The 15,418-nt window shown below is 40.0% G+C and overlaps 1 protein-coding gene across 1 annotated transcript; it reads right to left on the bottom strand.

Annotated features, from left to right (window-relative positions):
- Positions 1-1,757: 1,757 nt before the first annotated feature.
- LOC142505012 (uncharacterized) lies at positions 1,758-2,303 on the bottom strand. Its single transcript, XM_075617838.1, has one exon. It carries the CDS (start codon positions 2,301-2,303, stop codon positions 1,758-1,760), a length of 546 nt encoding a protein of 181 aa, XP_075473953.1.
- Positions 2,304-15,418: the final 13,115 nt, after the last annotated feature.

Here is a 15,418-nt window from a genome sequence, read left to right as displayed (position 1 = left end):
AGCTACTGAGTATCCATTATCACATAGTTGACTAATACTAATTAAATTGTAACAGAGATTTTCAACCAATAGCACATCATTTATAGTGATATTACCATGGATAATCTCACCCTTACCCATGGTTTTACCTTTTGAGTTATCTCCAAAAGTTATCTTTTGTCCATTAAAACTCAATATTTCTGAAATTAGACTCTTTTGCCCGGTCATATGTCTGGAACATCCACTATCCAGATACCATGTAGAGCTGCTTATCTTGGCTTTCCTCTCTTGTTCCTGCAAACACAAGATTTAGTAACTGGTACCCAATCTATTTGGGTCCAAGCCTTATCAGTCCTTTAGGAACCCACATTTGTACAATTTTAGGCAATATTGTACTTTTGGTATCCCCAGAGGTGCGTGCAATAGAAGTTCTATTAATATTATTTCTAACAAAATGCATTTTAGGATGTTGTTATTCCCTTATTTTTTTATCATCTGGTCTGTATCTCTTCTGAATTGGTCTACAATTATAGTACTGGTAGTTTCTAACTTTCACAGAGGATTGTCCTTTTGAGTTGAATCCTCTACTAGATCGAACACTCTGATGGATTCTACTCTTAGGTTCAACGTAACCCAGACCATAATGTTTAATTTTGTTCGTCTGGTCTACAAACCTTTCAATTTGAACAGTTGGTACTTCTGGTTTATGTACCATACTGAATTTAACAAAGTGATTGTATTTCCCTTTGCACATATCCAGTTTTGGCTTTTTACTTGTTTCAGAAGTGCTTTCATCATTAGTGAATCCGAGACCACTCCTGTCTTCAGATTGCTTCTGTAATTCTTTCATCTTTTCTAATGAAACATAAGACTTATTCCATGCATTCACTAGTACCGATAGCTTCTGATTTTCAGACATCATCCTCTGGTAATCTGCATTTACTCTGTCATTCTCAGTTCTCAATTTACTTATCTCAACTTCTAGATCACTGCAGTTGTTTTCTTGCAAGCAAGGGAACTTACTGATTTGATCTTTCAAGTTTTGATTTTCAATTTTAACTTCCTCGAATGACTGAACAATTCTTGAGTACTCTTCTACCATGTCATGCAATGCTTTTACTAAATCATTTCTTGTAAGTTCATCAGAATCAAAATCAAATATCTCTCCAGATGTCGAGGCTGATTCAGTGTTCGCCATGAGACACTTGATTTCTTCTTCATCACTATCGCTGGAATGACTATTTGAGTCAGAAGACTCAGAGCTAGAATCTTCCCATTTCGATTTACTTTCTTCAGCAATCATTGTTTTGCGGTCTCTTCTAGATTTCTTATCATTTCTCTTGTACCCCTTCTTCTTTTTGGACATCCTTCTTAGGTTTCGGGCAGTCAACAATAAAATGTCCAATTTTTCCACAGTTGAAGCATGCCATATCACCATGTGGTGATTCTTTTTTGAACTTTTGATTTGGACTTTGGTATGCTCGGTGATTCTTTTTCATGAATCTTGAAAATTTCTTCACGAATAGGGACATTGCATCATTGCTGATTTGTTCAGCAGACTTGTCAGATGTACTTTCAATAGTAGTTGTATGTGATACACATGAAACAATTGTAGCAGTAGCAATAGCTGCAAGTGCCTTGGTAGGTTGATTCGACAAGGGCTCTTCTCCACTTCTTACTTCCAATTCAAACCCATAAGCTTTCAAATCTACAAACAAGTCATGTAGCTCCAACCTGTTCAGATCTTTTGACACTCACATAGCCATTGTCTTAACATCTCATTCCCTGGGTAAAGCTCTCATAACTTTGAGTGTCACTTCTCTATTGCCAAGTTCCTTTCCTAAAGCTGCTAGTTCATTTACTAAGCTATTGAATCGCTCATCAAATTCTCTTAGAGTTTCTCCAGCTTTCATCTTAAGATTTTCAAAATTTTGCATTGCCACAGACAGCTTGTTTTCCTTTGTCTGTTCATTTTTTTCACAAATTTGGATGAGTTTCTCCCATATCTCTTTTGTTGTGGGACACATTTTGATTTTGCTGAAGGTATACTTGTCAAGTGTTTTGTAAAGAATATCCTTAGCAACATTGTCTAGATTTGTTTTCTTCTTGTCCTCGCTTGTCCTTTCACTTCTTTGCTTTTCAACGAATTGTGGTGCACCTTCAGTAACAGCAATAGCTGTATTAGGCTTTAGAATCTTCAAGGGACCATTTGTGATGACAAACCACATATCATCGTCTTGGGCTGCAAAATGGGCTTGCATCCTAATCTTCCAATCATCGAAATCCTCCTTTGAGAACATAGGGACTTTGTTGAAAAGTGTCATTTCTGTTGTAGATTTTCAGAACAAGAATAAGCAGCTATGATATCACTTGTTGGGGATCGATTTGGAGTTTGGAGGGGGGTGAATAAACTAGTTCATTTATTTGACGTTTTTGAAAAGGTGCTAGAATCCTGTTAGAGATTATAGCTTATCTTGTTCGAATATATTTCCAGCAGATCACAATAACTTGTGCGGAAACGATGTGATGGTTTGAGGTGAAAACAATAAAACAGTAGGCAGTAGACAATAGTTGTTTATAGAAGTTCGAAGATGAAATCTTCTATGTCTCCCGTTCTTCAATTTCTAGAAGGCATCACTAAAAGACTTTGGTTTTTACAGTACAACTCTTGTGCACACCCACTTCATTAGGACCTACCCTTCGCCTACTGAAACTCTTAGTTTCACAACACAATATAATGAATACAACAAGATTCTAGAAAAGACTTGAAACGTCTGCTATTCGTTTTCTTAACTAGTACTAGAATTTTTTTTTAACCTTACATAGCATCGGTCGAACCATACATATTTGTATAAAATATTTTAGACATCATTTTAAAAATAAACATCCAAATAACATTTAAAAATCCAAAGGAAAATCTTTTAAAGCATAAAATCATCAAACGTTTTACCAACCTAAAAAAATTATTTGAAAATTATAGCTCATACTATAACCTCTCAAAAATCTCTCATAACATAAATAGAAGTCATAAAAATATCTTTAACATAACTTAAATCATGAACCATAACTAGTGCAGAAATCTAGCGTCGGTCCTCAGGTTATGTGCACCTTCAGTCCAGCAAAGTCAACCATCAAGACCTCCATTATCATATACATAACCAATATCACCTGCATCAATCACACCTAGTGTAAGGACCGTGTATCGTATTATCGTAAATCCAACGTTGATTATCGATAATTCATGAAATTGTCATGTGATTATGTATATGATGTATATCATTACAATGAAAGTGAGAAAATAGGTGGTGAGGATGAAATATTGTATTAGAAATTGATTTGTATTTGAAACGTGTGATAAACCGCAACAGAAAAGTGACACATGTTACGGTTTCTAGCATAATTAAATGAGTATTAGTTCAAATGAAATGAGACCAATTTCATTGGAAAGCTAATACATTGTACTAAGTCTTTCATATTTTGAGATTTGTCCAATTCCATTTGGAAATAGGAGCAAAATCATCCCGAAGTGTATCGTGCGTTGCAGTTCCTGCACTACCACATTCTGGGAGAATGAGCATAACTCTCGCATCCGATATCAAAATTGAGTGAGGTTGGTGGCAAATGAAAGCTAAGACATAGAGTTACAACTTTCATGTTGACCACTTGTCCTAATTCGGAACCTAAAATAGCGTTTCGGACAGAGCAAGGCGCGCACCCGCGCAGAACTGCGCACATAGGCAGAACAGAGCGCGAATATGTGCGATTTCCAGCACGCATATGCACGTATACTTCTGGAAAACACGATATAAAGCTGATAAGAATGAATTTTGTCTGTATTTTCATATCCCTTTGCTGAAGGTTCGAGAGAGAAAGAGGGAAAATCGATTTCTTTTGTACGAAATCACCTCGAAAAGTTGTCCAAACTTAAAACAAATTATATATTTGGAATCCTCGCGTCAAGAGCTTCCTTTTGAGGTAAGATTCTTTTGGTTTCAGCAGCTCTAAATATTAAAGTGCTGGAATAGCATATATTTGAAGTTGAGATTCATATATGCGGAAGAATAACCGACAAGAAACTAAGTTTTGAAGTCGGAATTGAATTATGTTATGATTTTGATTTGATATGAATTTTTGAAGTTTCAAAAGATATTTGAAACTTATATTGTTGAATTTGAATGAAGTTATTGATTGAAATGAATGTGTTATTGATGTAGATAGATTATTATACTGATATCTTCAAGCTACATCGACTACAACGAAGAATTGAGGTATGTTGCGACCGAGTAACATACGACAGGTATCTGTATCATATGATATATGTTGGATTGATTTGATGGATTGGAATGAGAATATATGTCTATATTCCTTATTTATTGATTTGATGTGGCATACATGACATACACGTTGAGCTATGATCCTTGGATACCTTGATATGATTGGATTTGATTCTGGGGTTTGTGAAGACAATGCTATGTTTGGCATTATGTGGCCCTTAAAGCATAAACATTAGTGGCCCCGATGATTGATTGAGATTTGGGATTTGATGGCGCTTTGTCGACGCTATCATATGAGTATCCCTGATTGAGGTCGGTATGCCAGCTCGAGCATTGATTTGATAGCGATTCGTTTGATTCTGACATATGCTCAGTGGATGGGCATTTGACCTGATACCTCCACGACATACATGCATTGCGTATTATATATCATTGTTTAGATATTTGTGCTATATATTGTGGTTGCTTCAAACTGAGCTTTGCTCACCCCAGAGGGGGCTGTTGTTGTCTTTGTATGTGGACAATGACTAGTACTCCAAGATATCAGGAGACCAGAGAGGGTGCTTCTAGAGGAAGTCACAGTTTGATTTGAGGTTTTATATTTTGTATCCCAGTATATATATAAGTATTTATATACCAGGACATGTGCAAAGCTATGAGTTGTTGTATGTAGTTGGTTTGGATTACATGTGGGCTTGTTTTATATTATGATACGTTGAGACGAGACTTTATTATATATTATTTTAGTATTATAATTATAGTCGATATGTTTTGGGCTCATTGTAAAGAAAATTTAAACTCGTTTTTCAATGAAATTAATTAACCCTAATCAAATTGCATTGTAATAATGATTAGGAGCTAAGGGCCCCACACAAAGTGGTATCAGAGCATAGCTGGGAATGCTCGATTGAGTCTTATGTACACGTGAATAGGCACAAATGAATTGTGCGTTTGTGTTTGATTTATTTGTATTACTTGCTCCTACTTGATTTAGTTTGAGTAAGTTATTGATGAGATTGAAGATATGAGATGATGATAATGTGAAATTGATATTGATTTGTGATATTCATCATTTATTTTGTAGATGGATCCCACGAATAAAACTGCAAGTAGCAGTACTGAGAGGATAGTTGGACAATTTGAAGGATTGTCCATGGATTTAGTGATGGCTCGATTCCAGGACTTGAAACCACCGAAGTTCTTTGGCACCGAGAGTGCAGAAAGAGCAGAGGCCTGGTTGAAGGATATTGAGCATTTTTTTAATATCTTTGAATATTCTAAGGCTCATCGAATGAAACTCGCTCTTTATTAATTGAAAGACCAAGCGAAATCTTGGTGGGAAGCCGCTGAGATTGGATTGAAAGAGGCCGGGATTGAAGTCTCCTGGGATGTCTTCAAGGCCCAGTTTTTGGAGCAGTATTCCCCTCCTTCTTATTATACTGCACAAGAGAATGAATTCAATAGTCTGCAGCAGGGAACGATGACTGTTGCATAATACGCTTTGAAATTCTCTACGTTGTTGAAATATGCACCTCACGTAGCTGCAAATGCAAAAGCAAAATATAACAGGTTTGTGAATGGATTGCATCCTACTATATATACCTTTGTCATTTCAGGATTGCCTACGAGCTACGCAAAGGCAGTAGAACGAGCTAAAGCCGCCGAAGCTGGACTAAGGCGAGGAGGTCCACAGTATACTCATCCACCTCTAGTGACAGCTCAGCAGCCTACCTTGCGTCCGAGAGGTAGGAAGTTTAAGAAGACCGGTTCTGCTTCTTCCTCTTCTTCGAGTTCTAGTGGATCCCAGAGAGGGAGTCCCGTGATTGCTCCTTATTGTAGTTATGGTGGAGGCAAACATACTATCGAGCAGTGTCGAGGTATGTTTGGTACTTTTTATCGGTGTGGACAGGAAGGCCATTTCTCTCTAGTATGTCCGAATAGGGGTACGACTTCTTCCCAACCCCAGCCATGATTTAGAGGTGGCCCCAGTATGATGAGACATGCTGTTCCTGTTCCCTCTTTTCAGCAGTCGAATGTTCCACCATATCGAGGACCAGGTGGCCAGACTACTCAAGTCCCTCCTCAAGTTAGAGTGTATGCTATGACCGAGGATCAGGCAAAAGAAGCTCCTGGTGGTGTGATTGCAGGTATCTGCATGCTTTGCGATTATCTTGCACGTGTTTTATTTGATACAGGAGCATCTCACTCATTTATATCTCATACATTTGTTGCATCGCATGATATTATGTGTACCCCGTTGTATGATATATTGTCGATAGCCACGCCAGCAGGGAAGATTATTCTGTCTGAGAAAGTTGTGCATAATTGTGTATTGATATACGATGATAATGTGATATTCCTGAATTTGATTGTCCTCCCAATGCACGACTTTGATTGTATTGTTAGCATGGATATCTTAACAACAAATCGAGCTACTGTTGATTGTTTTTATGAAGTAGTTCGATTTAGACCTATTGATGGACCCAAGTGGAATTTTTATGGCAAGGGTTTCCAAGCCAAAATTCCATTGGTATCCTCTTTGGAAATGTCTCGATTTTTGTTTAGCGGGGATGAGGGTTATCTTATCTTCGCTATTGATATCTCTAAGAAGGAGCCTTTTTTATCTGAGATTCCTGTTGCGAAAGAATTCCCGGATGTATTTTCCGATGAGATTCCTGATTTTCCTTCTCATCGAGAAGTTGAGTTTAGTATTGATCTTGTGCCGAGGACTGCGCCTATTTCTAAAGCTCCTTATCGTATGGCACCTCTAGAATTGAAAGAACAATTATAGGATCTTCTCGATAAGGGTTATATTCGACCGAGTGTATCACCTTGGGGAGCTCCAGTCTTATTTGTTCGAAAGAAAGATGGTACTATGCGAATGTGTATCGATTATAGGTGTAATGTACCGTACTTTTTACCTCTTAAAATTTGTGGAAAAATTTAAAATTTTCTTTAATAAAAGACGAACCTTCAAAATTCGATAAAATAAAATGTTCATCCCCAAATATTGTTGCAACAAAGATCCCAAAGTAAAATTTGTCAAAGATAATTTCTTAAAATCTCATAATCCATAACATAAATCAGAGTACTTTTAAACATTTCACAAAACTTAAAACTTGGCGGTCCTCGGGTTTAGCCTCCTGCTCAGTCCAAGCCAGCTCCTTGGTCCCCATCCCTAGTCTCCTCAAAAACATCCTCACCTGCATCGATCAAGTCTAGTGAGTCTAAAGACTCAACACGTATAAACTGGAAGTAACAAGTAATACGTAATAAAAATCACAAGCAACTTTAAAATAGAAGGTACATACTGAAACTTGAATTTGCATATCAAAGCTCGAACATACGTACATACATACATAGACGTGCCATTGTCATAAAACTTTTCTTAAACATTCTTGCATACTTGAACATCCTTGAAGATACATAACTTCATCATTTTGCGTAGAGGCATGTTTCAAAGCAAGTGACCCATACATAAACACGCCTGATCAGACTAAACCACAGTACTGGGCTGACAGGGACGAATCCACTGCTACATAAACGAGATCCCTGTTCATGCTTTAATGGATAGATTGGTCCCCGTTCATGCTTTAACGGGGTGGAGAGGTCCTCGGCCACGTTCACCGACTTCCAAACCAATTCATAATTTGGTCACAAGACATTTAGCATACCTCAAAACATGAAAATATTTTCCTTTGCACGTCGAACATAATTACTTGGCGTTGGGGGATTCGTTAGGTCTCGCTTGGGGCCACTGCTGCATATACTAACATGAATTCAACGCTTAAATTGCATAACTTAGACGTAGGTATTTGTACTCACCACTTAATCAAGTAAATAGCTTATGACATTCTAGATTACTCGAAGCTTGATCTCGTTTAATTGTCGTACTAAACCATGACATAAAGTCCCAATTCGATTCCTAAAATATTTCCCAAAGACCAGAGTACACGGACCCCGTGCACCCCTCCGGGTCTGGGTCCGTGTAGGTACTGTAAGAGCATACTCGAAAAGAAGTGAGGACATGGACCCCGTGCCTAGGTCCGTGTAAGGGTCCGTGTAGACTCGGTAAGAAGACACTTCGGAAGAAACAAGGGCACGGACCCCGTGCCAGGGTCCGTCGAAGGGTCCGTGTAAGCTCGGTGAGAGTAAACCAACGGGAAATCATGTATTCTAGGCTTATTTCTCCTAACTCTATCATCCCGACCATAAATCGACACCTCGAGACCCGTCCTAGAGTGCTAGAACACTCATTCAGACTCAAACAAATGCTCCAAAACAACGACGTCCAACTTACAACGCAATACAACTCATGAACACGAAATTTGACACCAAAATCAATTCCTACGATTTCTAACTCAACCAAATGCCTAAAGACACTAAACGAAATACCAACATACATCCCCACATCATTCTCGATATACATAAACGCAGCAATGATCACCCATCGATGCCCAACAAAGCCTGCAACAAGAAAATCTCAAGAACACATCAATAACATAATTTTTCAGAAAATGCAGTTTGAGCAGTCCCACGAAAATGATCATAACTCACTCAATTTTTTTCCAAATATTTCAAATTTTATATCAAATCGAAGGTATCAAAATGTTCTATAATTTTCATGTTGAAATTTTTCTCAAAATCGCGACCAAAAAATCGCAGTTTTTACAAGAACAGTAAAAAAACGAGATTTTCAGATCCAGAAACGTTCAAAATGCGATCTAAACAATTTCCGCTCAAACTTTACACATCACACATGTATTTTTTTACGCATAAACACAACGCAACACATACTATAACATGATCGATGCAGAAATAACATAATATTTGTGCCTTGATATGAAAGTTTTACCGAACCGGCGATACCGAAGCGGAGATGATGCGAGAGACGATCCTGGACGAACTTGGCTTGATTTTCTTTGAAGAAAACCAACGAAATTTGCTGGGAAGTTAAGGGGGAAGGGCGGCAACTCTAGGTAGTATGAACCCTAGGTTTTCTTTTCTCAAAAATGAAAATGAAGAATGAGATGAAAGTGTGTGTGTGAGCCGTGTATGTGTGTGGGTGATAATGTGTGTGTGTGTGTGTGTTGTGTATGTAATTAGGGGTAAATTAGTGCTTAATTGACTAATAAAAGGCTAATTAAAATATTAATTGAAATATTAACCCCCCTTTAATTCACTACACACCCAAATTACAATTTAAAACACGACATGATAAATTCTACAGGTTTTTAAAATCTTAAAATCACCTAATAATTAAATTAGGCTTTAAAAGACTAACACTTAATAAATTATTTAAAATACCTTAATCTCTACTTAAAATAAAATACCGCATTTTAAAATTTCCAAAATCTTCACCGGTCTCTTTTCTCGATCCCGCCTCGAATAATCGCCTAAAACATGAAACTCGAGAAAGATATTTTAACATGTATCACATAAACGTAAATAATTTAAAATAATGCAATTCAAATAAATCATGTATGGCTAAAACTCATTTTTAAATTAAAATAAATGATTTAACAATTAAATAAATGCATGGGTTTTACGTGTACTGATGTGGGTTCTACAGTTCCTCCCCCACTTACATAAATTTCGTCCTCGAAATTAAATCTTACCAAAAAATTCTGGATAGCGAGTCCTCATGTCTGCTTCGGTCTCCCAAGTGGCATCTTCCACTGATTGATTTTTCCACCGGACTTTGACCAACTTGGTCACTTTGTTTCGAAGTTTACGCTCTTGTCTGTCTAGGATTTGGACAGGTCTTTCCTCATATGACAGATCTGGAGCAAGCTGCAACGGCTCGTAGCTCAAAACATGCGAAGGATTAGCTAGGTACTTCCTATGCATTGAGACATGGAACACATTGTGTACACCGGCCAGATTCGGCGGTAAGGCTACACGATAAGCTAGTGTCCCAACTCTGTCAAGAATTTCGAACGGTCCAATAAACCTCGAACTCAACTTGCCTCTCTTCCCAAATCTCATAACACCCTTCATAGGTGCTATCTTCACAAAAACGTGATCACCTACGGTAAACTCTAGATCCCTTCTCCTCTTGTCAGCATAACTCTTTTGGCAACTTTGGGCGGTCTTCATCCTGTCTCGAATCTTGACCACCACATCTGCAGTCTGCTGAACAATCTCTGGACCAAGTTCTGCTCTTTCACCGACTTCGTCCCAATGAATCGGCGATCTGCACTTCCTTCCATACAATGCCTCGTAGGGAGCCATACCTATAGATGATTGGAAGCTGTTGTTGTAGGTAAACTCCACTAGAGGTAGCTTTGATTCCCAAGTCCCCTGGAAATCGATCATACAGGTACGCAATAAATCCTCCAAAACTTGAATCACTCACTCCGACTGGCCATCTGTCTGCGGGTGAAAAGCTGTGCTGAAAAGCAACTTCGTGCCCATGGCTGCATGTAGACTCTTCCAGAAGGACGATGTAAACCTCGGGTCCCTGTCGGACACAATGGAAACTGGGATCCCATGCAATCGAACTATCTCCCTGATATAAAGCTCCGCATACTGCGCCATGGAGAACGTCGTCTTCACTGGAAAGAAATGTGCTGACTTGGTGAGTCGATCCACTATGACCCAAATGGCATTGGATCCTCTAACTGATCTCGGCAAGCCAACAACGAAGTCCATGGTGATATTCTCCCATTTCCACTCGAGGATAGGGAGTGGCTTCCTGCTGGCCTCTGATGCTCTGCCTTCACTTTCTAACAAGTGAGGCATTCAGACACAAACCGACGGATGTCTCTCTTCATACCTGGCCACCAATACAAACTCTGCAAGTCTTTGTACATCTTGGTGCCTCCTGGGTGAATGGAATACGGAGATGCGTGTGCCTCTGTCAGAATATCCTCTCTGTATCTCTCGATATCATCAGACACTGTGTAGAGTACACTGCCCTTGGCCTCACATGCCCACCAGCTTCCGCTTGGTTCGTCCTCGAACCACACCGTATTAAGAGAGGTCGGCTCTGATACCAACTGTAACGTACCGTACTTTTTACCTCTTAAAATTTGCAGAAAAATTTAAAATTTTCATTAATAAAAGGCGAACCTTCAAAATTCGATAAAATAAAATGTTCATCCGCAAATATTGTTGCAACAAAGATCCCAAAGTAAAATTTGTCAAAGATAATTGCTTAAAATCTCATAATCCATAACATAAATCAGAGTACTTTTAAACATTTCACAAAACTTAAAACTTGGCGGTCCTCGGGTTTAGCCTCATGCTCAGTCCAAGCTATCTCCTTGGTTCCATCTTTCAGCCTCCATTTCTGCAACTGCTCATCTGAAGGCTGTCCTCTACGGATTCGGTCTAGCAAATCAGACTTGACTGTCAGACTAGATAGTCTGGGAGCTCTGTCCTTGGAATAAACCTCTAACCCAAACCTCTGAATCTTAGACTGAAGTGGTCTCTGCACTGACAACTGTGCTACAACTTCCACCTTTCTGCTCAAGGCGTCTGCGACGACATTAGCTTTTCCCAAATGGTAGCTAATTTCGCAATCGTAGTCTTTTACTAACTCCAACCACCGTCTCTGTCTCATATTCAGCTCTTTCTGCGTAAAGAAATACTTGAAACTCTTGTGATCAGTGAATATCTGGCATTTCTCGCCATACAAATAGTGTCTCCAAATCTTCAATGCAAAGACAACGGCGGCTAATTCTAAATCATGGGTCGGATAGTTCTTCTCATGCACCTTCAGCTGCCTGGAAGCATAAGCTATGACCCGACCATGCTGCATCAATACTGCGCCCAAACCGAGCTTAGATCCGTCGGTATAAAGCACAAAAATGCCTTGCCCTGATGACATGGCTAACACTGGCGCTGAAATGAGGGCTTGCTTCAGTGTATCAAAGCTCTTCTGGCACTCATCACTCAACACAAATTTAGCATTCTTCTTAGTCAGTGAAATGAGCGGCACTGCTATCGAAGAAAACCCTCGAATAAAATTACGGTAGTAACCGGCTAAACCCATAAAACTGTAGATCTCTGAAGCATTCTTCAGTTCAACCCAATCCTTAACAGCCGCTACTTTAGCTGGATCCACCTCAATACCACTGCTGGATATTATATGGCCCAAAAATGCTACTTTCTCCAACCAAAATTCACACTTACTGAACTTCGCAAATAACTTGCGACTCTGCAGGGTCTGCAAAACTGTCCTCAAATGCTGGCTGTGCTCCTTATGACTCTTCGAGTAGATTAGGATATCGTTGATGAATACTATGACAAATTGATCAACGAAAGGCTAAAATACTCGGTTCATGAGGTCCATGAAAATAGCTGGAGCATTCGTCAGTCCAAATGGCATCACTAAGAACTCGTAATGCCCATACCTGGTCTTGAAGGCTGTCTTGTGCACATCTGCATCTTTCACCTTCAGCTGGTGATACCCTGATCGAAGGTCTATCTTAGAGAACACTGTGGCTCCCTGCAACTGATCGAACAAGTCCTCGATCCTTGGAAGTGGGTATTTATTCTTGATCGTTACCTTGTTCAATTCTCGGTAATCGATACACAGCCTCATGCTCCCATCTTTCTTCTTTACAAAGAGTACTGGTGCGCCCCACGGGGAGAAACTAGGGCGGATAAATTCCTTATCAAGGAGCTCCTGAATCTGCTGTTTGAGTTCTAGCATCTCAGGTGGAGCTAAGCGGTACCGTGCCTTGGAGATTGGCACTGTGCCTGGCATAAGGTCAATAGCAAACTCCACCTCTCTCTCTGGTGGAAGGCTGGTAACATCGTCAAGGAATACATCAGGAAAATCTCTTACTACTGGTACCTCATATATAGATGGAGTGGGTAAGTCAGGTGTTGAAATGATGCTGGCAAAGAAAGCCTGACACCCCTTGGAAATGAGTCTCCGCACCTGCATGCAAGAAATCATGCGAGGGAAACTTCTCCATCTGTCTGGTTCAAATAGAAACTGCTCCATGCCCAACGGTCTGACAACACTGACATTTTCTGAAAATCAATCAGAACTCTGTTCTTCGTCAGCCAGTCCATACCCAAAATAATATCGAATTCTGGCATTGACAACACTATCAGGTCGGCATATACTAGGTGGCCCTACAGTTTTAGATCAATATCTCTGACCACGGTGGTAGCTTACAGTTCTTCCCCTGATGGGACTGTCACCGAGTAGTTCACGTCAAGGCCGATGGACTTGATGTCCAAGTGATTAGCGAATGTCTCCGAGATAAAGGAGTGAGTGGCTCCTGAATCTATCAGGGCCTTCATGGCTAATCTCTTTATGAAAATGTTTCCTGAGAAACGTTAGCACAACACAAAACTTATATCCCCAAAATTCTACATTAACCTCAAGCATCGTAGAAATTAATATCCCAAGTGACTCAAAAATATTACTAGAACCCTAATAATCCCAAATAATATTTCAACATGCAAGGCAAAAATTGAATAATGTACTGAATTACATAAATTACCAGTCAACAATGCCGTGTCTGGGTTCGCCTCCTGAGCGTGCATGGCGAATACCCTCCCTTGTGTCGGCTGCGTCCACTGAGGGCAGTCCTTTAACATGTGGTAGCTGGCTCCACATTTAAAACATTTTCCTGTTCCCCATAAGCATTGTCCCGGGTTGGCGGTTGCATTTAGGAAACACTGGGAAATTACCAGGCCTCTGAGGTGCCTTCTGCTGTTGAATAGGACCCTTGCCCTTTGGCGGTCCCTGATATGGCTTCTTCCCTGGCTGCCCCTGGAACGGCCTCTTAAACTGAAGTCGTTGTTGCTGCTGCTACTGCTGTGGAGCTTGATAGGGCCTCTTGCCCTGCCTGTCAGCCTCAATATCCCTCTGATCCTGCTCTCCCGCCAAAGCTCTTGACACGGCAACCGTGTAGGTAGTAGGACCAGACACTTGGACGTCACGGCGCAAAACCGGCCGCAACCCATCCATGAAATGCCTCAGCTTTCCCTGGGCATCATTAGCTATCAGGGGCACAAAGTGACACCCCCTCTCAAACTTCCTCACAAACTCCGCAACACTGCTATCCACCTGACGCAACGTCATGAACTCCCTGGTTAGGTGAGAGCGTAATTCCTCAGTGAAGTACTTGGAGTAAAATACCTCCTTAAATACATTCCATGACAGTGTTTTCAAGTTAACTGACACTAATGCACTTTCCCACCACAGTCTGGTGTCCCCTGCCAGAAGGAATGTGGCACACCTGACTCTATCTGCATATGTCAATTCCATAAAATCGAAGATTACCTCAATGGACTTAATACATCCCTCCGCTATCATCGGGTCTGTAGTCCCCGAAAACTCCTTTGGGTTCATTCTCCTGAACCTCTCGTATACTGCTTCTGGTATGGGCCTCGCTTCTGTATTTGCCGCAGCTTGGTTCCCCGCAAACTGTGCGAAGAACTGCATCATACCTGCAAGCATCTGTGCCTGCATATCTAGCGGTGGAGGAGGAGGAGTGTCTCTCCCCTCCTCTCGAGCCTCTCTATCCTCATCCCTTGCTTCCCGGTTAATTAACGTCTAGGAGGCATACTGTTCCAGAATTTACTCAACACGTAAGCCCCATATGCATGAACATGATATCAATAACATAAGATGCACGTACTTGAACTTAAAAATATGCACATTCTGAAATCAGAACTTCATGATTATTAGATAACATAAATTTAAAACCTTAAAACTTACAGACTTGAGGTGTGAATTCGTGAGTTCTTACGACTGGCAGTAGGCATAACCCTTTACAAGAACACCGCTCTGATACCAACTGTAACGTACCGTACTTTTTACCTCTTAAAATTTGCTGAAAAATTTAAAATTTTCTTTAATAAAAGGCGAACCTTCAAAATTCGATAAAATAAAATGTTCATCCCCAAATATTGTTGCAACAAAGATCTCAAAGTAAAATTTGTCAAAGATAATTGCTTAAAATCTCATAATCCATAACATAAATCAGAATACTTTTAAACATTTCATAAAACTCAAAACTTGACGGTCCTCGGGTTTAGCCTCCTGCTCAGTCCAAGCCAGCTCCTTGGTCCCCACCCCTAGTCTCCTCGAAAACATCCTCACCTGTATCGATCAAGTCTAGTGAGTCTAAAAACTCAACACGTATAAACTGGAAGTAACAAGTAATATGTAATAAAAATCACAAGCAACTTTA

The sequence above is a fragment of the Primulina tabacum genome, chromosome 10, assembly GCF_025594145.1.
Source record: "Primulina tabacum isolate GXHZ01 chromosome 10, ASM2559414v2, whole genome shotgun sequence".
NCBI lineage: Eukaryota > Viridiplantae > Streptophyta > Magnoliopsida > Lamiales > Gesneriaceae > Primulina > Primulina tabacum.
This window is presented reverse-complemented; position numbering and strand designations above follow the sequence as displayed.

What these genes read in the sequence shown, in the direction of transcription:
- LOC142505012 (XM_075617838.1), bottom strand. Translation starts at nt 2,303, where the DNA reads ATGACACTTTTCAACAAAGTCCCTATGTTCTCAAAGGAGGATTTCGAT.